The following is a 22,968-nucleotide window of genomic DNA, read 5'->3' on the forward strand; positions in this document are numbered from 1 at the left end:
GAGGGAAGATGGGCATGATGATACGGCAGCTCTGTTGTTACACAGCTCTAGTGTTCACCCCGACGGTGCCTTCATTGTTGCAGGGGACTTTAATCAGGTCGACCTACGAGCTGCACTCTGCAAATTTCATCAGCAGTGCCCTACCAGGGGCTCAAACACGCTGGATAAAGTGTACACCAACATCAAGGACGCATACAGAGCTCTCCCCTGCCCATCCCTGGGACAATCCGAGCACCTCTCACTTGAAAAAGTTTCTACTGCCTGCATACAAACCCCTCATCCGTAAGACCAAACCTGCAATAAGGACGGTCAAACTATGGCCCAAGGACGCCACCCTACAACTCCAGGACTGCTTTGATCGCACCGACTGGGACCTGTTTGCACAACAGGCAACCAGCGGTACAGAGGTAGACTTGGAGGAGTACACATCCACTGTGCTCTCCTACATCAACTGCTGTGTGGAGACTGTCACAGTGGACAAGCAAATAAAGATGTTCCCAAACCGGAAACCCTGGATGAACAAGGAGGTTCAGGATCTGCTAAGGGCACGCAACAATGCCTTTAAATCCAGGGACACTTCTGCCTACAGTGCGGCCAGGTCGAACCTGAACAAAGGTATAAAATACGCCAAAGACATCCACAGGCAAAGGGTAGAAGACCACTTCAATACCGCGGACACCAGTAGCATGTGGCAGGGTGTCAGGGACATCACTGACTACAAGAGCAGCCCCGCCTGCCCCCACAGTGATATCACACTGGCCAACGAACTAAACAACTTCTTTGTCCGCTTCGAAACTGGCAACACCACCAGGAGTGGAATAACCCCGGCCATGGCGGAGGGACTGAGCACTCGGGAGGTACAGTGCGCCCTGCGTAGTATCAATCCACGCAAGGCTTCAGGCCTGGATGGAGTACAGGGAAGGGTACTAAAGGACTGTGCTGTACAGCTGGCGGAGGATCACGAGAATCTTTAATCTGTCTCTATCTCTGGCAACGGTCCCAAGTGCCTGAAAACGGCTCCATAGTGCCGGTGCCGAAAAAGTCTAAAGTCACCAACCTGAATAACTACTGCCCGGTTGCCCTAACTCCAATCCCAATGAAGTGCTTCGAAAGGCTGGTCCTCTCCCACATCAAATCCTCCTCTCCCACATCAAATCCAGCATCCCTGCCTCACTGGACTCTCATCAATTTGCATACAGGGCAAATAGATCAACAGAGGATGCCATCTCTCAGGCTCTTCACACTGTCCTGACTCACCTGGATAGACAGGGCACGTACGTGACGATGCTCTTCATAGACTATAGCTCTGCATTCAATGCGGTCATCCCCACCAAGCTCACCACCAAACTCCACCAGCTAGGCCTCAGCTCGCCGATATTCGATTGGATCCTGAACTTTCTGACGGAGCGACCGCAGGCAGTGAGACTGGGCCCGCACCTGTCCTCCACTATCACCCTGAGCACCAGCACACCACAGGGCTGTGTACTGAGCCACATGCTCTACTCCCTCTTCACTCACGACTGTGTTCCTGCATTCGACACCAACACCATCGTGAGGTTTGCAGACGACACAACAGCGATTGGGCTGATCACCATCGGTGATGAAACAAAATACAGAGCGGAGGTGCAGAACCTGGCGGACTGGTGCGCACATAACAACTTGTCACTAAACACCTCCAAGACCAAGGAGCTGATTATTGACTTCAGGAGGTCCCATAATGGAGAATACGCCCCAATCTCCATCTACGGGGAAAGTGTGGAGAGAGTGTCCAGCTTTAAGTTTCTGGGCACTCACATTTCAGAGGACCTCACATGGTCCACCAACACCGCTGCGCTGGTCAAGAAGGCACAGCAATGACTGTTCTTCCTGAGGACATTAAAAAAGACTGGTCTGCCCCAACAGCTGCTGACAACCTTCTACCGCTGCACCACAGAGAGCATATTAACGTATGGCATCTCTGTGTGGTATCTCAGCTGCACGGAGGCGGAGAGGAGAGCTCTTCAGCACGTCGTCCACAGAGCGCAGAGGATTATTGGGACACAGCTACCAGCCTTGGAGGGCATCTACCACACACGGTGCCTCAGGAAGGCCGTCAGTATCCATAAAGACTCCTCACACCCTTGTAACGGACTGTTCGAAGTACTTCCCTCCGGCAGACGTTACAAGGCCTTCTACGCCCGAACCTCCAGACTCAGAAACAGCTTAATTCCCAGAGCTATAGCGGCTCTGAACCGGCCCTGCTGAGTGCCCCCCATCCCCACTGGACTGTCTCCCTCAGATGGTCACGTCGCACAGTTTATTATTATTTTTTTTTTGACATAGTTTGTAAGCTGCATACCAAATCTTGTTGCACTAATGTGCAATGACAATAAATATATTATTATTATTATTAGTGATCTGGGTTTGGACCAGACCTTGAGTGAGGTCGTGTGGAACTTGTTCTTGCTTGTTAACCCCTGAAAGCTCTGCTCTCCCCCTATACCCCAAATAGAAGGGTTGGTTGGATAACTGTAAACGGCATGTGTGGGTGAGTGGCAGCATTTTGGGGGGGGGGGGGGGGAGAATAGATGGGAATGAGGGGAGAATAAAATGGGATTACAGCAGGTGGAGAGGGTCAATAACTTCGAATTCCTGCGCGTGCACATTTCCGAAGATCTTTCCTGGACCCAGCACACCGATGCATTTGTAAAGAAGGCACATCTGCGACTTTACTTCCGGAGAAGATTACGGAGATTCGGCATGTCAAAGAGGATTCTCCTAAACCTCTACAGGTAGAGAACATTCTGACTGGTTGCATCGTGGCCTGGTTTGGCAACTTGAACATCCAGGAGCGAAAAAGACTACGAGAAGTTGTGAACGCAGCCCAGTCCATCACCGGCTCTGACCTCCCCACTGTCGAAGGGATCTATCGTAGTCGCTGCCTCAAAGGCAGCCAAAATCATCAACGACCCACACCATCCTGGCCACACACTCATCTCACCATTGCCATCAGGAAGAAGGTACAGGAGCCTGAAAACTGTAACGTCCAGGTTCAGGAACAGCTTCTTCCCTACAGCCATCAGGCTATTAAACACAACAACAAATAAGCTCTGAGCTCTGAACTGCAAAAGACTATATTATTATTTGTTATTTGCACTATATTTGTTATTTATTGAACTTTTTTTTTTTCTTTTCCCCCGTTATGTACTATGTTTACATATTCTGTTGCGCACATATTCATTGTCCCATCAGGGACGCATGACAATAAAGCACTCTTGACTCTTGACTCTTGGATATGTGTAAGTGAAGGATCGATGGTGGACACAGGCTCCTTAGACTAAAGAGCTTGTTATAACTTTTCCTTGGGAGCTCTGGATCCCACCCATGGCCCAAAGATGTAATGGTACATTAAATAGTTACTATAAGTTGCCTTTGAGTGCAGATGGGTTCAGGAGAATTGGGGAGGTGAAAGAGCATATGAGAGAGAAGAGATTATTGGGAAATAAGGGAAAGGACAGGCATATTCTAGTCAGCAATGACTTGATGGGCTGAATGGTCTTCTGCGTCATATGAAATTAGAATAAAAATAATTCTTCCGACTGAACCATGGTTTGGTTTTGAATGCTATTATATGGGTGAAAGGCCAGTGTATAACTTAGTACCACTGTGGCTTGCTGTACTATACAACCATTTGATGTTTTTGTCCACATTCAGCTCTAATTTTTATGCTATTGGAAATTAAGTTTCAGGTCATGAAATGAATGTAAGTCCGGGTCGTCGATTTATGATTGACCTTCTGGTGGGCAGTCTAATGGCCGATGGTGGCTTGGAGTCTGCACTCAATGCTGCAATTACAGCTGAAATACAGGTAAAAAAGATTATTTTAGTATTCGGGCTGTATTTTTGAAATATAATGAAATATTGTCCCGAACCTGTTAACTTTAGGTCTGTCAAGTTGGAGAATTTAAACATTGTAACATCTGTTTCATAACATTTGTGACCTAAAAAGATTTTAGAACACTTCAGTTCTGTTAATAGTTCAATTTTACCAAATTTTCGAGGAAGATTTAAAAAAAAAAAAAAAAAAAAACTTTATTCGGAATCCACTTTTCTACCTTTTTCCTTGAAACTTATTTTTCTTTGTTTAAAATCTGTTTTTTGTGCCATCAGAATTGGCAAAACATTTTATTTTTCACAGAACTATATTAATTTCAGTAAAGGGAAACAACTTCCGGAAGTGGCGGCTGTGGCTCACCTGCAGTCTGTCTATTGTTCTTTTTTTGTTGTTGTTTTTCCTTTGTCCTGTTTTAGTTAATTTAGTTTATTAGGTTGTACATGTGTGTGTGCGTGTGTGTGCGTGTGGGGGTGCGTGTGTGTGTGTAGAAACATGTTTTTGGTCTCTTCCTTCAGGGGGATGCGACCTTTTCTTGTCGTATCCCCCTTCTCTCTGTCTGCGCTGAGGCCTAATGGCGGAGCTGGCGGCCTCCAACTGGGACCGACCTCGAGGCTCCGGAGGCAGAGCCAGCCAGGACTTACCAACGCGAGGCTGGCCGACTTCGGGGCTTTGGTGGCGTTGCGGTGGCGGCGACCCGACTTCGGAGCCTCGGAGGCTCGGCCGCACGCCCAGTGGACGACATCGTCGGGAGCTTGCAGGTCACAGGTTGGTGACCTGTTTTTCCGGAGCTCCCGCAACAACAGCTTCGTCCGCTGGGACTGGAGGGCAGCAGCTTCAACCGCCCCGGGCCGCGGAGTTTGAACCGGCCTGTTCGCGGAGCTCGGATTCAGCCGCGGGACTGACTTACTCACCATCACCCGGCGGGGTCACAACATCGGAAGCCTAGATCGCCTCAGCGCAGAGGGAGAACAAGGAGGGAAGAGACAAGAACTTTAAGACTTTTGCCTTCCATCACATTGAGGAGGTGCCTGGTGGACTCACTGTGGTGGATGTTAAATCTGTGTTTATTGTGTGTTTTTGTTATTTTATTCTATGTTATGACTGCAAGGCACAAAATTTTGTTCAGACCGAAAGTCTGAATGACAATAAAGGATACTTATACTTTTAACTTATAACTTTTATATCTTAAGAATTTATGCAGAACTTAAGGCAATGAATTGTGTTTAAAAGTGTAGGTAGTATTACATAAATAAGCACAGCAGCTAATTTGGACACACAATTGTTCCACATCATCAACTTGGGTAGTTAGCTATTTAATCTGTTTTGCATCAGATAGACAGGAGATATGATTGTTATAGATCAGGTCTTGGTTTAAAGTCTCATCAGACATATATTGGCTTTATCAGGCACATCTCCCTGCTAACTGTACTGCATTCTTCAGCTGTCAAGCTGTCAACTGAAATGTCCTTGCTAAACCATTGAGCTACCTCTTTCTCGCATTGCACTCATTAAACTTTTCACATTTTCGATCATCTATGGTATTCTTAATGTCTTGTAATGCACTGTTTTATGCTTTGCGTGTTAACAATGATATAACATTATATGCTTTTATCTTGCTGGTGTTTGTGGCAATACTTGTATTGAGAAATTATTTGGTCTTCAAGGACATAGAAGCAAAGAAAGAAGCTCAAAAAGAGAAGGAAATAGATGAACAAGAAGCCCATGCTTCAACACTCCATCGAAGTAGAACACCACTTGATAAGGATCTCATCAACACTGGCATATATGAATCTTCTGGGAAACAAAGCCTACCCCTTGTTCAACTTGTACAGCAATTATTGAGGTACTGGTCAAACAAACTGAAGCATTGACTTTTTGTTTCAGTTGTCTTATATCGGGATAGATTTGTCGGTTGCTGCAAGGCTGCGGGCCTGTTCTGCCGGGTGGGAATAGGGCATTTCTACCTGTCTTCTCTCCCCACTCCCTCCCTTTTTTTGAACTGCAACAATTGGGGTCTGGGGCAAACTGAGCAGAGCTGGGAGTTCTGAGCAGACTCACTTGTTCACTCGTGACGGTGGCACAGCAGTGGAGTTGCAGCCTTGCAGCACCAGAGACCCAGGTTGGATCCCGACTACAGGTGCAGTCTGTGTGGAGTTTGTACGTTCTCCCTGTGACCTTGTGAGTTTTCTTCAGGTGCTCCGGTTTCCTCCCACTCTTCAAAGGCATGCAGGTTTGTAAGTTAATTGGCTTCTAGTGTGTAGCATAGAGCTAGTGTATGTGGTGATCGCTGGTTGGCGCGGACTCAGTGGGTCGAAAGGCCTGTTTCCACGCTGTATCTCTAAACTAAACTCACTGAACCAGTGAGGCCATTTGGCAGCTGCTTTGACCAGGCCTGCTTGTTCTCCTGTCAAGGCTGTTGCTGTCATCCTCTCCCACACACCTTTGTTCATTCCCAATTTACAAATAGTTTGGGTTATGAACATTTTCTCAGGAAGGAAACTGTTGTAACTTGGGGACTTGTTCTGTGCTGAATTATGGGTTTACAGGCATCAATATTCAATAATTGTCCCAGTGGTTGCTCTTAATACGAAAGAGTTCAGCAGCATAGTGATTAAAATTCTGTACCGTTAATACATAAACATGAGTTCCAATCCCAGAACAGTTGTTGAGATTTGAAACCGTTAAATTGGGAACAAAAGGCTTGTAAAGGTGTCTTTGAGACAAAATGGATTAATATAAAAGCCCATGTTGTTCACTAGACTCCTTAAAGGAAGGAAATTTGTTGTCTGACCTAAAGGTGACTGGATGAAATGAACCTTATCTGCCTTGGGAAATGGCTTGGCAAGAGACAGAGTTTATGGGACGGTGGGAGGAGGGAGAAATTCAGAATGAGCATCAAATGCCCAAATTCTATGACTTGTCAAAATAAACGAAAAGATCATGTTCTTTCACTGAGTTAACTGATCTCAGGCAGACCATTGACTATATTTTGAAAACCTGATCATTGCTAAGTATCATTGGTTCAAAGCCTTGAATAGACGATATATTTGTGCAAGATTAAGCTCAACTGTGAAACCTTTTCAGAATCCAATTTCCTGTGCATGAGCAGTGATCATTTAGGCAAAGTGACTGAAATGTCTAGCATTCCTAAGAGTTGTCATCTTGGAGCAAGCATGTGGACAGAAATGGCAATTTAAAAAGAAGAGATAAAATAATACTTTCTGAAAATAAATTGATTTTTTTTCTTATAAAGAAATATTGCATCGCAAAGCATAGCAAAACTGAAAGATGTCACTCGTCATATTTCTTCTTATTTGGACCTTGAATACTTCAATCGAGAGAGATCGGCTTCTTTGGATCTGTTGCTACGATTTCAGCGTCTTCTAATCAGCAAACTCTACCAAGATGTAAATTTCAATTATGAAACCAGTGGTTACAGTAAGTCAATTTTTGACCTTAATACAGCATGTGAATTTACTAATTTAATGCATATTTGAAAAAAAACCCAACATTCTGGAATTTTTGTTTTAATGCAATAAAATTCATGTTTTCAAAATGTTAATTCAATTTAAAATTCACAATAAAATGACATGGAACCTACAGTAAAGCTGCAATTACCTTAGCTAGTTTGGTTTGAACCAGAAGGTGGTGTGTGTTGTTGGATGGCTGAAGAACATCACTTAGTTTTTTTGTGATAGATTTTACTTTGATCAATACTTTTTAAGCTGAGAGATCCATACTCTTATTTTCTTACACCTATACCACTAATTTGTAAAAAAAAAAAATACTGTGCTTCTCAATGTTTAATATTCATGTTTTTACATGCAGTTTGCACTGTTCTTTTGTTTTTGCAGGTCCAGAGCTTTTAGGAGTGGGATCTCTGCTTAAAAAATATATTGCACTTCTGTGTACGCACATTGGGGATATTTTGCCGGTGGCCACCAGCATTGCTTCAACCAGTTACAGACATTTTGCAGAAGTGTCACGTATTCTTGAAGGAGATTTGACAGGTAACCAGTTTTTAATGAATGTTTCTGGCAAATAAAGTGGATTCCGTGTTCCAGGCACTTTAGTACGTTTGTTCTCTGCGATCTCTTGAAATGTGCAATTGCTATAATAATGTATTGTAGTACAAAGCTACCCATTTCAATGAAGAGTACAGCTGGATACATTGTCTTGTCAATTTTCTGTATACGTGCTCCCTGACCGAGAATATTTCCAGAATTTATTTTTGTTTTAGATTTAAAAGCATCTACGTAACCTGGAGAATTAGATTTTGCTCCATGTCATGTTTCTAAAAACAAAACCAGGAACTAACCAACACTAATTGATAAAATTAATGGTGAGGTGGTTGGACTATTTATAAAACCGATCTGGTTCACAATTCTGGCCTTCATTACATGGTATGGCATTTAAATATCCATTGAATTTAGCCTTAACCAAGCTTTAAAGTGAACCAGCACAACTGCAGCTGTGTTGTTCAGTTCACCTAAAACATCCTAAAGGTAAATTGGTGAATGTTAGCACTTGTTGCCTCAATTTTCTCTTCTATTCTTTTGGACTAATTTCTAGCGATTTATATATTTTTTTTAAATCGACAATAGTCTACGTCTTCTTAAATCAAGTTTGTACTTCCAACTATATTTCTAAATGTGGATATTCCATTGCATTATGTATCTGGGACCAGAGGGGGTGAGATGCATTTTGCGTTTTGATCCACTCTATTGTATTTTATGTCTGAAGCAGTGAGAGCAGATATCATTTTGCTGCAAGAATTTTTCTATTTCAAAATATCATGTATTTTTCTTCAGTAACTATTGTATGATTTTATGACTCTTATTAGAAATATGGAAAATCAGAAATGCATAGGATTTCCAACCCATACACTTGTGTAACCCTGCAAGAACACCTTTTCTCTGTGTAATTTGATCACTATTGGTTCCTGTTTTTTCTCAAAATTTTTAAAAGTATTGTATTCGTATTGTATGTATTCAAATTTATTTTTCATTGTCAGTAACAAAATAGAAGGATTGAAAAAATTAAAAATAATAAAATGTAAATAAATAATAAAACATATTAAAAATAAAATTGAGAATAGAAATTTTAAAAAAGCATGTTAGAAAGTCAAAAAACATAACATTAATGGAATGCACTCCAAGTCCCATCGTAGTCAAACCTCCGTGTTATATCTTGCACGGGGCCTTCCGAGCAAACATAGTCCCGATTTTCATCGCTGTGTAATTTGATCACCAGGTCTGGTTCCTGTTTTTTCTCACCGTTTAAAACTTTTTAAAAGCATGTTTATCTTCCAGACTTCAGTTCCACATCAGACGGCGACCCCGATATTTTTTTTTAATGATCCGGTCGATCCCGGCAGGAAAGGCCGCGCCAAAGGTCTCAAACAATAATAGCCGTTTCAATAAGCGGCTGAAGGACGGTATCCCCCGCACCGTGCCCTTTCCCCATGGAAACACTTTTACAAAGGAAATCTATACATGTTGAGACCAAAGACTCAAACAATGCCGTTTCTTTGTTGACCAAAGACTATACAAAGACTTTTGACCAAAGACAAAGACTTTGTATTGTGTGTTGTTGATGTCCCTACTATTTTTTTTGTTTTATTCTGCTTTTATATGTTTTGTAATCTGCTTATTAAATTTTGTAAGGCGTCCTTGAGAGTCTTTGAAAGGCGCCCATAAATATAGTTAATAATAATAATAATAATGGTGCAAAATCTGAAACTTTTCCTTCTACCTACCGTTCTTTTAAAAAATCATTTTGCTTAAGCTGGGTGAAATGATCTGAAAAGCTTCAACAGCTATTCATGCCTAAATCTATAGTTCAACGGTGAGTGAGGTAATGATTAAGTTTAAGGGACACTTCTACTCTGGCTGTTTTGTTTCCATTTAATGCAGGAGTGCTACTTCCTGAGTTAGTGGTTTGCGTCGTACTGCTACTTACAAAGAATGCTGGACTGATGCAGGATGCTGGGTCCATTCCTCTGTTGGCTGCTTTGCTGGAACATTTGGACAGATTTAACCAACTGGCACCTGGCAGAGAGAAGGATGATAGTGATGATTTAGCTTGGCCTGGAATAATGGGTATGTTGGCACTAAATCTATACAAAATAATTCACAAACCAGATTGTGTCGTTGATAACAAAGATGGGTAACAAGAATTACAAGGGATCTTGGTCAGTTGGACAAGCGAGTCGAGGAATGACTAATGGAACTTAATGCAAATAAGAGGGAGATGTGGCGTTTTGGGAATTTGAACCAGGACAAGACCTTCACAGTGAGTGGTAGGGTTCTAGAGACTGTTCTAGATCAGAGGGATCTAGGAGCACAAGTACACAATTCCCTGAAAATGGCTACACGGGTAGATTGGATGGGGAAGAATGCTTTCAGCACATTGGCCTTTGTCAGTGAAGAAAGCGAATGGTATGTTAGCATTCATAGCAAAAGGATTTGAGTTTAGGAGCAGGGAGGTTCTACTGCAGTTGTACAGGGCCTTGGTGAGACCACACCTGGAGTATTGTGTACAGTTTTGGTCTCCTAATCTGAGGAAAGACATTCTTGCCATTGAGGGAGTACAGAGAAGGTTCACCAGACTGATTCCTGGGATGGATTGACTTTCATATGAAGAAAGACTGGATAGACTCGGCTTGTACTTGCTAGAATTTAGAAGATTGAGGGGGGATCTTATAGAAACGTACAAAATTCTTAAGGGGTTGGACAGGCTAGATGCAGGAAGATTGTTCCCGATGTTGGGGAAGTCCAGAACAAGGGGTCACAGTTTAAGGATAAGGGGGAAGTCTTTTGGGCCCGAGATGAGAACATTTTTTTTCACACAGAGAGTGGTGAATCTGTGGAATTCTCTGCCACAAAAAGTAGTTGAGGCCAGCTGATTGGCTATATTTAAGAGGGAGTTAGATGTTGGCCCTTGTGCTAGAGGGATTAGGCAGGTACAGGATACTGAGTTGAATGATCAGCCATGATCATATTGAATGGCGGTGCAAGCTCGAAGGGCCGAATGGCCTACTCCTGCACCTATTTTCTATGTCTATGTCTATATCAATCAGGGAAGTGAGTATCGAAGTTTGGATGTAATTTACAGTTAAACAAGATATTGGCAAAGCTGCACTTGGAGTATTATATTTAGTTTTGGTCACCTTAACATAAGAAAGATGCCATTAAGCTGGAAAGGGAGCTGTGAAGTATTTACGAAGACTTTGCAAGGACTCATGGACCTGAAATATAGGGAGAGGTTGGTCAGGCGGGGCCGTCATTCCTTGGAGTGCAGGAGGCTGAGGGGTGACCTTGTGGAGGTGAATAAGATCAAGAGGTGAATAGATAAGTTGAATGCACAGATTTTTGTTTTACCCCAGGGTAAGGGAACTAAGAACGACAGGGCACAGGTTTAAAGCGAATAGGGAAAGATTTAATCAGGACTTTAGGAACAACTTTTTAACACAGAGGGTGATGGATTTATGAAAGAGTAAGTAGTTGAGGAAGGTACAATAACAACTTAAAATGTGTATATATATTTAGAGTGGTGCATGGATAGGAAGGTTTACGGGAGAATGGGCCAAACATGGGTAAATAGGACCAGTTTTGGGCATTTCAGTTGGCATGGGCCATTTGGGCCAAAGGATTAGTTTGCATGCTATATGACTCTGACAAACTTAATTTAAAAAATCTTGATTAGGAATGTTTTCAGATTTTAAGGGCAATTTGGGAGATTTGCATATTTATTTCTTGAATTTGATTTTTCAGGTTCATTCCTCACAAATCAGAATTCGCGCAATAACGATGAGGTTACTCTTATTAGGAAGGCTGACCTTGAGAATCATAATAAAGATGGTGGTTTTTGGACAGTAATTGATGCAAAGGTTTATGACATCAAAGATTTCCAGGCACAATCGTTGAGTGGGAGCAGCATACTTGGTGAGATTCATTCATAATATTTTAAAAAGAATGCATTAATTGACACCTCCAGATTCACGGACAGTTTCTTCCCAGCTGTTATCAAGCAACTGAATCATCCTACCACAACCATAGAGCAGTCCTGAACTACTACTATCTACCTCATTGGTGACCCTCGGACTATCCTTGATCAGACTTTGCTGGCTTTACCTTGCATTAAGCGTTATTCCCTTATCATGTATCTATACCCTGTAAATGACTCGATTGTAGCTGGTAGCTGTGTCCCAATAATCTTCTGCGCTCTGTGGACGATGCCCTGAAGAGCTCTCCTCTCCGCCTCCGTGCAGCTGAGATACCACACAGAGATGCCATACGTTAATATGCTCCTTAACATGTCCTGATAGGCTTCATGAGATTTAAGCCTGAAACATCTTCACAAATACAAAATTAAAAAAATATATATTAAGAATTGTTATTATATTCTCCATAAATTGGTGACTGATTTAATCCACAAAAAGTAGCTCTCATTCCTCACATGAACGATCATGTTGGCTGCTATATGGGTGCTAGTTGCTCATATGGATTTCAAGACTTACATTCATGAAAAGTTAGTAAATATCCATGCACAGGTCATTAAAAAAAATATATATATATTAACACTTACATAATACTCTGACAGCATTTTCCCATTTAGCTATTTTTCTCAGTTCTGTTTAACAATCAGTTACTTTATTTTTGCCTTCGATCTTCGTTTCCTTCATCCAGATGAAGATGTGCGGAATCTATGTTCTTTTATTTTTGTGTCCAGTTTGCATTCCCACGTCATTGTTACTCTGTCCTAACAAAGTGTTCTTTGGATATCCATACAGCATGTGCTTATGGCTCCCATTGAGAATAGATTTATGATTGTTTTGTGACTTGGATACATATTCATAGGGGAATTGACTGAGATTCCTTTCTAGCCTTCACCTGTGAGCCATTATTCCAACTTCACGGGTGAAATAATATTTATGCATTGTGATGGGCAACTACATTGCCTAGTTGTGCTGTGGGAATTTCCTGTGAAAACTGAAAATCAGGGTTATATTCAGTGAAATTTACCGTCCTCTGGTGTTAGCAATTGATTAGAAAATTGTCTGCCAGGAAATTAGTTGGGGAGCTAATTAGCATGGAGAATTAGAATTGTTAACATCAGCTCGGTTCAATGGGAGTTTCACCAAGTTTAATTTCTAAAGAAAGGTGTTGATCAACAAAACTGATGGTGCTTTGTTCAATGCCACTCTAACTAGATTTGGAATTTTTGAGACACGAGATCTTACTCAAACAGAATGCAATTTTGATACATAAAAGCCAATTGTTATGTTCATGAGAAAATAGGAATATTTCTCTTAATTCACAGCAAGCAGTAACAGAATAGTTTCTAACTAATTTTCCTTTTTGCATTTAAATTTCTTATCCTTTTGAATCTGCCCGTGACCTTTTTTTTCTATAAATATCTGTAATGAGAATTTGAACTGCTCAAAATATTGGCCACTTTTGCCATTGCACTGCTATTGACTTTTTTTCTTTTCATTCTTGCCCTAGGACAGGTGGAGTTTAATTTACATGTCAACCAGATTATTTTGCTTACTTTTGGGCATGTAAGTATGGGAATTTTGAACCCATGTAACGAGATATGCCTGCAACATAGGAACACCAACAAAAGAAAAGGGATCAGGAGAGGGCCAATTGGCCCTTTACTTTGAGCTTACTCTGCCAGTCAATAAAATGCAATCTTGTCCTCGACACCACTTTCCTAATTTCTCCTCAATCCCCTTGACTCCCGTTGATGTCTGCTCTGAATATATTGAATGACCACCTCCACAACTCTTTGCCAATGTTCCTTGTTTGTAGGGCAGGGCTTCCCAACCTTTTTCGTCCCATTTACCCCTGGCAACTTTAATAGCACATAACAATGTAATTTCACTTATTTGTGAACAGCTAATGATGAACAAATACCAGAACCAAACACAGTCAGTCAATGAGAAAAAATATGTACAAATCCAGAATCACCAAATTTATCCCCTGGGTAGGCAATATTTACCCCCTGGGGTAAATTTACCCCAGGTTGAGAACCCTAGTCTTAGGGCAATGTTACTACTTTGTGTAAGAAGGAACATGGGAGATACATAAAATACTGGCTTAACTCAGCGGGTCAGGCAATGTCTCTGGAGAGAAGGAATAGGTGACGTTTCAGGTCGAGACCCTTCATCAGTCTGAGTCGGGGAGGAGGACACTGAAGGGGTCACTGGACACAACATTGTTTCTTGCCCTCAATCATGCCAGGCCTGTTTACATTTATAGCGAGAATGAGTGCCAGAGATATTGTGGTTATTTTTGGAATCTGACACTTGGGAAGCAGAAGAATGCCTCGGAATATACATGTTATTGTTTGAGACAAACGTAACGCGTTGCTTCCTCAGTGGGAAAGTGATTACAAAGAAAAGAGACCTGATGATAATAAAAATAGTCTCCATTGCAGAAAAACATCCAGACAAAAGCAAAAGCATTGGTTTCATACAAATCTTTCTGTGATTAAGAGAATTGATGTAAGTATAGTAAAAGCAGCTTATTTTTCCTTTCAGCTCAGTTTGCTGGAGAAGACCCAGTAGTTGCATTGGAAGCTGCCCTCCAATTTGAAGATACACGAGAATCAATGCAAGCATTTTGTGTTGGCCAGTATGTGGAGGTATAGAAGCATTTTGTAAAGCTGTACTAAGATCCATCTCGAATAAGACCAGATTTAAACATGTGTCTATTTTGCTCTTCATTTTCATTTAATGAATGATTTAATTTTTAAAAATGGATATTGCATCGCACAAGACTATTTGTAACATAAAAAATAACATAATCCCATCTAAGTTTATATTAGGAAATATTAAATGCCAGTGTTTTTAATCTCTTTTCTTATCTCCATTATAGCCAGATCAGGAAGTAGTCACCACACCGGATCTTAGTAGTTTATCTTCACCCCTAATAGACACGGAGAGGAATCTTGGTCTTCTCCTAGGATTACATGCTTCATATTTGGGAATGAGTACTCCTTTGTCATCGCTGGAAATTGAATGTGCCAGTTAGTATGCCGACTCTACTTCATTTAAAAAAAAAAGCTTTGGTGTTAAAAACCTAAAGGGTTGTCTATGTTTTTGTATGAAATTTTAAATGTATTTAAGACAGCTATGCTTTTAGTGGCCCAGATTTGCCTGTAGTAATAACAATAATAGTGAGGCAATCACAAGGATAATCTTATCACAACACGGATAGCTACGTGCTGTTAAATACTGAATTTTATATATGTTAAATATAAATATCTAATTATTATAATTAGGTGTTCCTATTAGTGGTATCTGGGTCATTGGTTAAATGTTTGTTGTATCTCTCCTTGTCAATTAGCTCAATCTGTAATAGAAATATCATGGGGTACTTGATCAGTTGTACACCATAGAAACGGCTGCAAATGGTGGTTGTAGCATATTTAGCACTAAGTGAGATTTCAACGGTGTGTTGAGTAACGATTGGTGTAGAACAATGCCTTTGGCCCTGAAAAAATATTGCAAGCACGGTTCCCTAAGGCCTCCAAAAGAAAACTATTATTGGAGATTTATATTTAAAAAAAATACTTGTATCTCTCCCTCTGGTTGCCATTTTATTTCCCATTTTATTTTGCTCGCAGTAAACAATCTCAAGGTAACTTGCATTTCTTGTTTATTTATTAGTCCTTGTTCAGTTTAAGTAACTTCAATCTGAAAAAGGGTCTCGACCTGAAAGATCACCTATTCCTTTTCTCCAGGGATGCTGCCTGACCTGCTGAGTTACTCTAGCATTTTGTGCATTTTCTATTTCAATCGACACAGGAGGCCATTTGGTTGATTGGGTTCCATCCAGCTCCCAGCAGTGCAACCCAATCTGTGCCATTACCTCCCCTTATTTCTTCTGCAGCCTTGCAGCTTATTCTGACTCATTTAAGTCCCCATTGAATTTAGGAGCACCCAGTGGAAAGTGATATGGCCATGTGGAGTTTTGTACAAGCTCTGTACAGATACCAGCCATGATTAACATTGAACCTGGGTTTCCCATTCGTACTAGCTGCACTAACTGTTATGCTGCCAGTGAAGAGTCTCAAGATTGCTTGTCGTGTTCAGTCTCCACTGAACAAGACAACACTGGCCTAGAACAATTGTTGCACTGAGATTTCCACTGGCCAGCTCATAAATCCTTGACATTGTCCAAAAGTACAGTTATAGAGTGATGGTGTGGAAACAGGCCCTTCTACCCAACTTGCCCACACCGGCCACCATGTCCCAGCTACACTAGTCCCACCTGCATGTATTTGGTCCGTATCCCTTCAAACCTGTCCTATCCATGTACCTGCAGATGCTGGAAAATCGAAGGTAGACAAAAATACTGGAGAAACTCAGCAGGTGCAACAGCATCTACGGAGCGAAGGAAATTGGCAACGTTTCCGAAACGTTGCCTATTTCCTTCGCTCCATAGATGCTGTTGCACCCGCTGAGCTTCTCCAGCAATTTTGTCTACTATCCATGTACCTACCCGATCTCCTGGTTGCTGGACACTTTAATTCTCCTTTCCATTCCTACGCAGAGCAGACCTTTCTGTCCTAGTTCTCCATTGTCAGAGTGAGGCTGAATGCAAATTGGAGGAACAGTATTTCATATTTTGCTGGGGCAGCTTACAGCCCAGTGGTATGAATATTAATTTCTCTCAATAGGGTTTTACAGAGACATTCCCTATCTACCCAAGTCACACTTTCTCTCAATTCAGGGCTTATACACAGCAGGCCATCTCGACCCTTCTACTCCATGCCGAACACATAATCTCCCCTAGTCCCTCTCGCTGTAACCCTCCCCCCCCATCCATATAACTATCCAATTTATTTTTAAATGTAAAAACGACCTGCCTCCACCACCTAGAAGCTTCTCTTTTTAAAGAAGTTCCCCCTCACCCCCTACAGTTAATTCTCAAGTCAATGTTTGAATTCCCTGTTCAGTGGGAAAAGCTTTTCCACGTCATTGTCTACCCTCTCATTTTTAAAAACCTCTATCAAGTCCCCCCTTATTTGCGCTCCATAACTTGTGTCATTTCTCTCTTAGTTGCTGAATCTCTCCTCTGTACTCTCTCTCATTTTGTTAACATCATCTATACGTCATCATCTATATCTCCCATTTCCCTTATCCCTAACCAGTCTGAAGAAGGGTCTTGACCCGAAACGTCACCCATTCCTTCTTTCCAAAGATGCTGCTTGTCCTGCTGAGTTATTCCAACTTTTTGTGTCTATCGTCGGTTTAAACCAGCATCTGCAGTTTCTTCCTACACTATCTTTCTAACTGTTTCTTAGATGTTTGCAATAGTTCTAGCCTCAACTACCTCCTCTGGCAGCTTGTTCCATACATCCACCGCCCTTTGTGTGAAAAGGATACCCCTCCGATTCCTATTGAATCTTTTCCCCTTCACATTAAACCTATGTCCTCTGGTTCTCAATTCACCTACTTTGGGCAAGAGGCATTGTGCATCTACTTGATCTATTCCTCTTATGATCTTATACACCTCTAGAAGAACACCCCTCATCCTCATGCGCTCCAAGGAATAGAGTCCCAGCCTACTCAACCTCTGCCTTTAGCTCAGACCCTCTAGAGCTGGCAACATCCTCATAAACAGTCTGAACAACATCTTTGTAAAGAAAGCCATGCCTCTGCTCATAAAGGCAAATCTGGGCCATTGTTTCCTTTTCAGTTAATTTTATTTACTCTGCCGTGTCAAATGGTTCTGAATTTTGAGATTCGGGAGTTTTGTTTGTGAAAGTAACTTTAAAATTGATTTTAAGGAGTTGTGTCCCCACTACCTTTATTTCCTCCTCTAATTTTAATTTGCTAATAATAAATGGTCATATTTTTGTTTTAACGTGAAGGGGTAGGGAATTGTGGATTCTATGATAGATTAGTCTGAATGTGTAGGAAGGAACTGCAGATGCTGGTTTACACCGAAGATAGACACAAAATGCAAGAGTAACTCAGCGGGCCAGGTAGCATCTCTGGATAGAAGGACTGGGTAACGTTTCGGGTCGAGACCGTTCTTCAGAGTAAGAATCCGGGAGAGGGCGACACAGAGATATGGAAGGGTAAGGTGTGAGACCGAGGGATAAAAGGGGATAAAGTTCAAGGAAAATGTGGAATCGATCATTGTTAGCGTTGTTCATTAGTGGATAGCTGGATAGCTATGAGTAGATAGGTTCTGCTTAAGAAGAAGGGTTTCGGAAAACCGAAAATTAGGTGCACGTTAGCCCATTTCCTTCGCTCCATAGATGCATGCTGCACCCAACTCAGTATCCCGTTGCCTTCTCTCCTCCAGCTTTTAGCCACAAGGTAAACTCGAAATATAGCCATGAACTAGATCAACTACCCTCAGTGAGTTTCCAGAGATTCATCACTTCTGTTCTGTTCTTAATCTCGAGTCTAGTCACAGTGATTTGAATGGTGCTGATTGTGGACAAGAAAAGGACAAAACTTTGGATTATGTTGATGTTTAGGGTTTAGGTTCCAGTTATCAAAAGACGGGAAGAAATCATTATGTTAGACTTGTTTCACCATCTCGTCGGTTTTAAAAGTAAAGTGTTAGAAGCTAGTGAGATCTTTGTAGAGCTAATTATTCATCTTCATATTTAACAGAGTGGCTTCAGTCGTCCCTTTTCTCTGGAGGCTTGCAGACAAGCCAGATTCATTACAGTTACAATGAGGAAAAAGATGAGGACCATTGCAGTGCCACCACCACACCAGACAAAGCCAAGCTCTATGTACGGAATTTAACACTCGGTGACCACACTCAACCGTTCTTACAAGCAATTGCGGACAATAATATTCAAGATCACAATGTAAAGGTATGTGCTTCAAATAGTGTTTGAAAGTTGAAGAAATAAGTTTATTTTATCTGGTTCTCATTTTAAATGATTCAGGTGCGGCGAAGACGGAGGAATTGGGAGTAGGGGATGGAGCCCTTACAGGAAGCAGGATTGGGAAGAAGTGTAATCCAGATAGCCATGGGAGTCGGTGGGTTTATAGTAGATGTCGGTCAGCAGCTTGTCACCTGCGATGGTGATAGTGAGGTCTAGAAACGGTAGGGAGATGTTGGAAATGGTCCAGGTGTATTTGAGTGCTGGATGGAAGTTAGTGGCAAAATGGATGAAGTCAGTGAGTTCTGTATGGGTGCAGGACGTAGCACCAATGCAGTCGTCGATGTAGCGGAGGTAGAGTTTGGGGATAGGGCCATGGTACGCCTCGGGCAAGGATTGTTCCACGTGTCCTACAAAGAGGCAGGCATAGCTGGGGCCCATGCATGTGCCCATAGCTACACCTTGGATTTGGAGGAAATGGGAGGAGGCAAACGAAAAGTTGATAAAGGTAAGGACCAGCTCCGCTAGCCGAAGGAGAGCATCAGTATATACGGGGATTGGTTGGTTCTGCAGTCGAGGAAGAAACGGAGGGCTTTAAGACCCTCCTGGTGGGAGATGGAGGTGTGGAATGACTGGACATCCATAGTGAAGATGAGGGAATAGGGGCCTGGAAAACGGAAGTCATGGAGGAGACGAAGAGCGTGTGTGGTGTCTTGAACATAGGTAGGGAGGCATTTAATCAGGGAGGATAGGATGGAGTAGAGGTATGTGGAAATAAGTTTGGTGAGGCACAAACAGGCAGAAACAATGGGTCTGCCAGGTCAGTCAGGTTTGTGGATTTTGGGGAGAAGGTAAAATCGGGCCATGCGGGGCTGTGGAACGATGAGGTTGGAGTTGGGAGGGCAGGGAGCCGGAAGTGATGAAGCCAGTGATAATGTTAGAGATTATGGCCTGGTGCTCGTCTGTGTGGTCATGGTCCAAGGATAAGTAGGAGGAGGTGTCTGAGAGTTGGCGCGTGGCCTCAGACTTGTAGAGATCAGCGCGCCAGACTACCACGGCACCCTCCCTTGTCGGCAGGTTTGATCACCCAGTCTGGGTTGTTGCAGAGTTAGTGGAGGGTTGAACGTTCAGAGGGGAGGGGGGAGAGGTTAGCGTGAGAAAAGGGAGTGGAGAAGTTGAGGCGGTTGATGTCTCGCCTGCAGTTTAAAATAAAAAGGTCTAAAGCAGGTAGATGGCCATGAGGGGGAGTCAAAGAGGAGGAGGTACGTTGGAGACGGGAGAAGGGGTCATCACTGGGGGATGAGGACTCCTTCCCATGGAAAAATATAAATAATTCAGGATCTGTTTTGCTGCTTACTTCTTCCAAAGCGACAAGTGTTTTTTTAAAAATTATTTTGACAAAAAACCTTCATAATTTTCTGTATTCAATGTTCAGTTTTCTTCCTCAAGCTCTCCTTCCAGAATTTGTTAGCATTGCACCCTGTTTAGTCAATAGTCTATTTAATTGTCATTTGGACCCCTGGAGGTCCAAATGAAATGCCCTGTTTCCACCCGATGCCATGAATTGGTATAATTTGATATCCTGGTGTTGGCATTCCCACACGCTTCTGTTCCACGTTCCCACTCTAAAGTTTGTCATTAAATTCCTACTCCTTTTTTAAAGTGTTTGTTTAGTGTATCCAAGTCTTTGCATTTTTGCCTTCTCATTTTTATTCCTATAAACGGTGTTTTGGGAGAATTATTTTTGTGTACAAAAATGTGTATAAATTAATGCATCGTGTTGAGGTTGCCATTGCATCTTTTTACCTTTGACCTTCTCAAGCAGGAACAAGGTATGTTCCAAACAGCCATGTAGTAATTTTGGGGTGGGCAATTTGGTTGAGAGTTGATGAAATAGAATTAATATTTTACAAATGTGACTTTACTCATTATTCTTTTAATAAATAATTCTAAGATCAAAGTCTAAGAATGAATTTTGTAAAAATAGATGCTGCATAATATTTCCTTTCAAAGCAATTTGAAGTCAATTTACACATATTTTCGAAGTCTTGGTTTGAGTGTTGTTTTCTATTCCATTGGCAGGATTTCTTGTGCCAAATAGAGCGCTCTTGTAAGCAGTGCCACCTGACGACGCCAATCACCTTCCCTCCTGAACATCCTGTAGAAGACGTTGGGCGATTACTGATGTGTTGTCTTCTGAAACACCAGGATTTAGGTTGTTATTTCTAGATTGTTTTTACTGATGAGCATTGTTAGTAATTTTGAACAGAGCGAGTGGTCTAATTCGAACTAGGTATCATTTCTGTTCTGTTTCAAGCGCATGCTACTGTAGATGGTCATCGTTTTACTTGACATTGTCTGGGTAAAAAAAACACAGGTGTGCTAACTTGGATTTTAATTTTAGCCGAAATGGTAAAGGCAAAGTTTCATTTTCCTCGAACATCATTTAATTTAAATTTTCTGAAAGGGAAAGGGAATCTTTTAATGTTGCGCTATGATTATTACTTGTTGATGAAATGGTAATGACAAATTGCTGATGAGGAAACATTGCACACTGGAATTGTGACTGTTTTTGTGCTGTTTAGAAATTCTGAACAAGATGCATCAATTGTCCAAGAAAATGTAGTGCTTCCAATATGAAGGCAAATACTTGTATTTCTCCAAAGCTATTGGTCTTTTCCTTTGCCTCTTCTACACCAACTTAATTTAGGGTGAACAAACTCTGATACTTACACTATCGATTTAGGAAAGTTGTCAGATGCATAATCATTTTGTGGGCTAAATCGTGATTACCTGCATGTTTTTCAATGAAAGAAAAAAGAGCAAATAACGGTAAAGCAAAAAAATCAGAATGGACACAACACTGAAAGTGAATTTTCTTGGTCCCTGTTCTCGCAAAGTCAGATAAAGGTGGGATGGGCTGAGTTCATCATCATCTATCATCATTGGCGGTCACTCGAAACGAGTATGACTGTCCTCTCCTCTCCTCTCCATTAGTGTCATCTACTTGTGGGTCTGCAGAAATAGATTGACATTGTGTTATATACTGAATTTGAAATAATTCAAAATTAAAGACTGATCATGGATGGGACTGAATTATTTTAAAATAAATTGGGAAAGGCATTAATAGGTGACATAATAACCAGATAACCAGTGATCACCCGGTCTCATTCACTCGGGACAATTTACAGAGGCCAATTAATCTACAAACCTACGTGTCTTTGGGATGTGGGAGGAAACTAGATGACCCGGAGAAAACCCACGTAGTCATTAACTAGAGAATGATCCTGACCTACCACCTACCTCATTGAAGACACTTACGCTATCTTTAATAGGACTTTACTGGACTTTACTTTGAACTAAATGTTATTCCCTTTGTCCAGTATTTGTACACTGTGGATAGCTTGTTTATCATGTTTCCGTTGACTATATGCAGCATGTAACAAAAAAGCTTTTCACTCCAGCTCGGTACACGTGACAACGAACTAAACTAACTCTAAACTATACTTAAACTCCATGCAGCCAGGATCCCCGGTCGGGATCGAACCTGGGTCTTTGGTGTTGTAAAGAAGCAACTCTACCGCTGTGCCACAGTGCCTGTGCCGCCCCTGAATTAAATATTAAATACTACTGCTGAATGAAGTGTTAAAATCTCTCAAGTATCTGTTCATTGTAATGTGTTCTCTTTTTGTAAACTTGATTCAGGCCATGCAGCCTTGTCTGTTATCAATCAAACTGCCCTTGGAGTGGATCAGGCAAAATTGAAATCATTGCCTAAATCAGTGGGAGATGTTTGTCGGGTCGTATACCAGGCCAAGTGCTCCTTAATAAAGGTATAATTTTCTGATGTCTATATTCGGCTTCTTTAGAATTAACCTTTGCTTTCAAGGTGCTGCGAGCCATGTATCATTTAGAATTTTATTCAATTTTTCTTGCATCCAAATCTTAGACTCACCAAGAGCAAGGACGGTCATACAAAGAGGTGTGTGCACCAGTAATCGAGCGGCTAAGGTTTTTGTTCAATGAGCTGCGGCCTGCTGTCAGTAATGACCTTTCCATGATGTCAAAGCTGAAGCTACTAAGTTCATCCCCTCGTTGGCGTAAAATTACCCAGAAAATCATTCGTGAAAGGAGAAGGATGAGAGGTATGCACCATTAGGATGTTTTCTTCTTGGCCCTTTTGCTATGTTTTTATCGAAATCTTTGAAGGTGTTTAGAATTTAAAG

General features: G+C 41.6%; 1 protein-coding gene across 3 annotated transcripts in view; it reads left to right on the forward strand.

Annotated features, from left to right (window-relative positions):
- Nucleotides 1–22,968, forward strand: part of herc2 (HECT and RLD domain containing E3 ubiquitin protein ligase 2) — a 192,596-nt gene that overhangs the window by 62,918 nt on the left and 106,710 nt on the right. For all 3 annotated transcript variants that reach the window (XM_055636505.1, XM_055636506.1, XM_055636507.1), the window contains exons 18-29: nucleotides 3,723–3,847; nucleotides 5,539–5,717; nucleotides 7,128–7,312; nucleotides 7,729–7,884; nucleotides 9,790–9,975; nucleotides 11,650–11,820; nucleotides 14,424–14,527; nucleotides 14,761–14,911; nucleotides 18,522–18,730; nucleotides 20,825–20,957; nucleotides 22,448–22,575; nucleotides 22,692–22,887. In XM_055636505.1, the coding sequence (XP_055492480.1) occupies nucleotides 3,723–3,847; nucleotides 5,539–5,717; nucleotides 7,128–7,312; nucleotides 7,729–7,884; nucleotides 9,790–9,975; nucleotides 11,650–11,820; nucleotides 14,424–14,527; nucleotides 14,761–14,911; nucleotides 18,522–18,730; nucleotides 20,825–20,957; nucleotides 22,448–22,575; nucleotides 22,692–22,887 (1,923 nt within the window). The remainder of the gene's footprint in view (nucleotides 1–3,722; nucleotides 3,848–5,538; nucleotides 5,718–7,127; nucleotides 7,313–7,728; nucleotides 7,885–9,789; nucleotides 9,976–11,649; nucleotides 11,821–14,423; nucleotides 14,528–14,760; nucleotides 14,912–18,521; nucleotides 18,731–20,824; nucleotides 20,958–22,447; nucleotides 22,576–22,691; nucleotides 22,888–22,968) is intronic.

The sequence above is a fragment of the Leucoraja erinacea genome, chromosome 6 (genome assembly GCF_028641065.1).
Source record: "Leucoraja erinacea ecotype New England chromosome 6, Leri_hhj_1, whole genome shotgun sequence".
Taxonomy (NCBI): Eukaryota; Metazoa; Chordata; class Chondrichthyes; order Rajiformes; family Rajidae; genus Leucoraja; species Leucoraja erinaceus.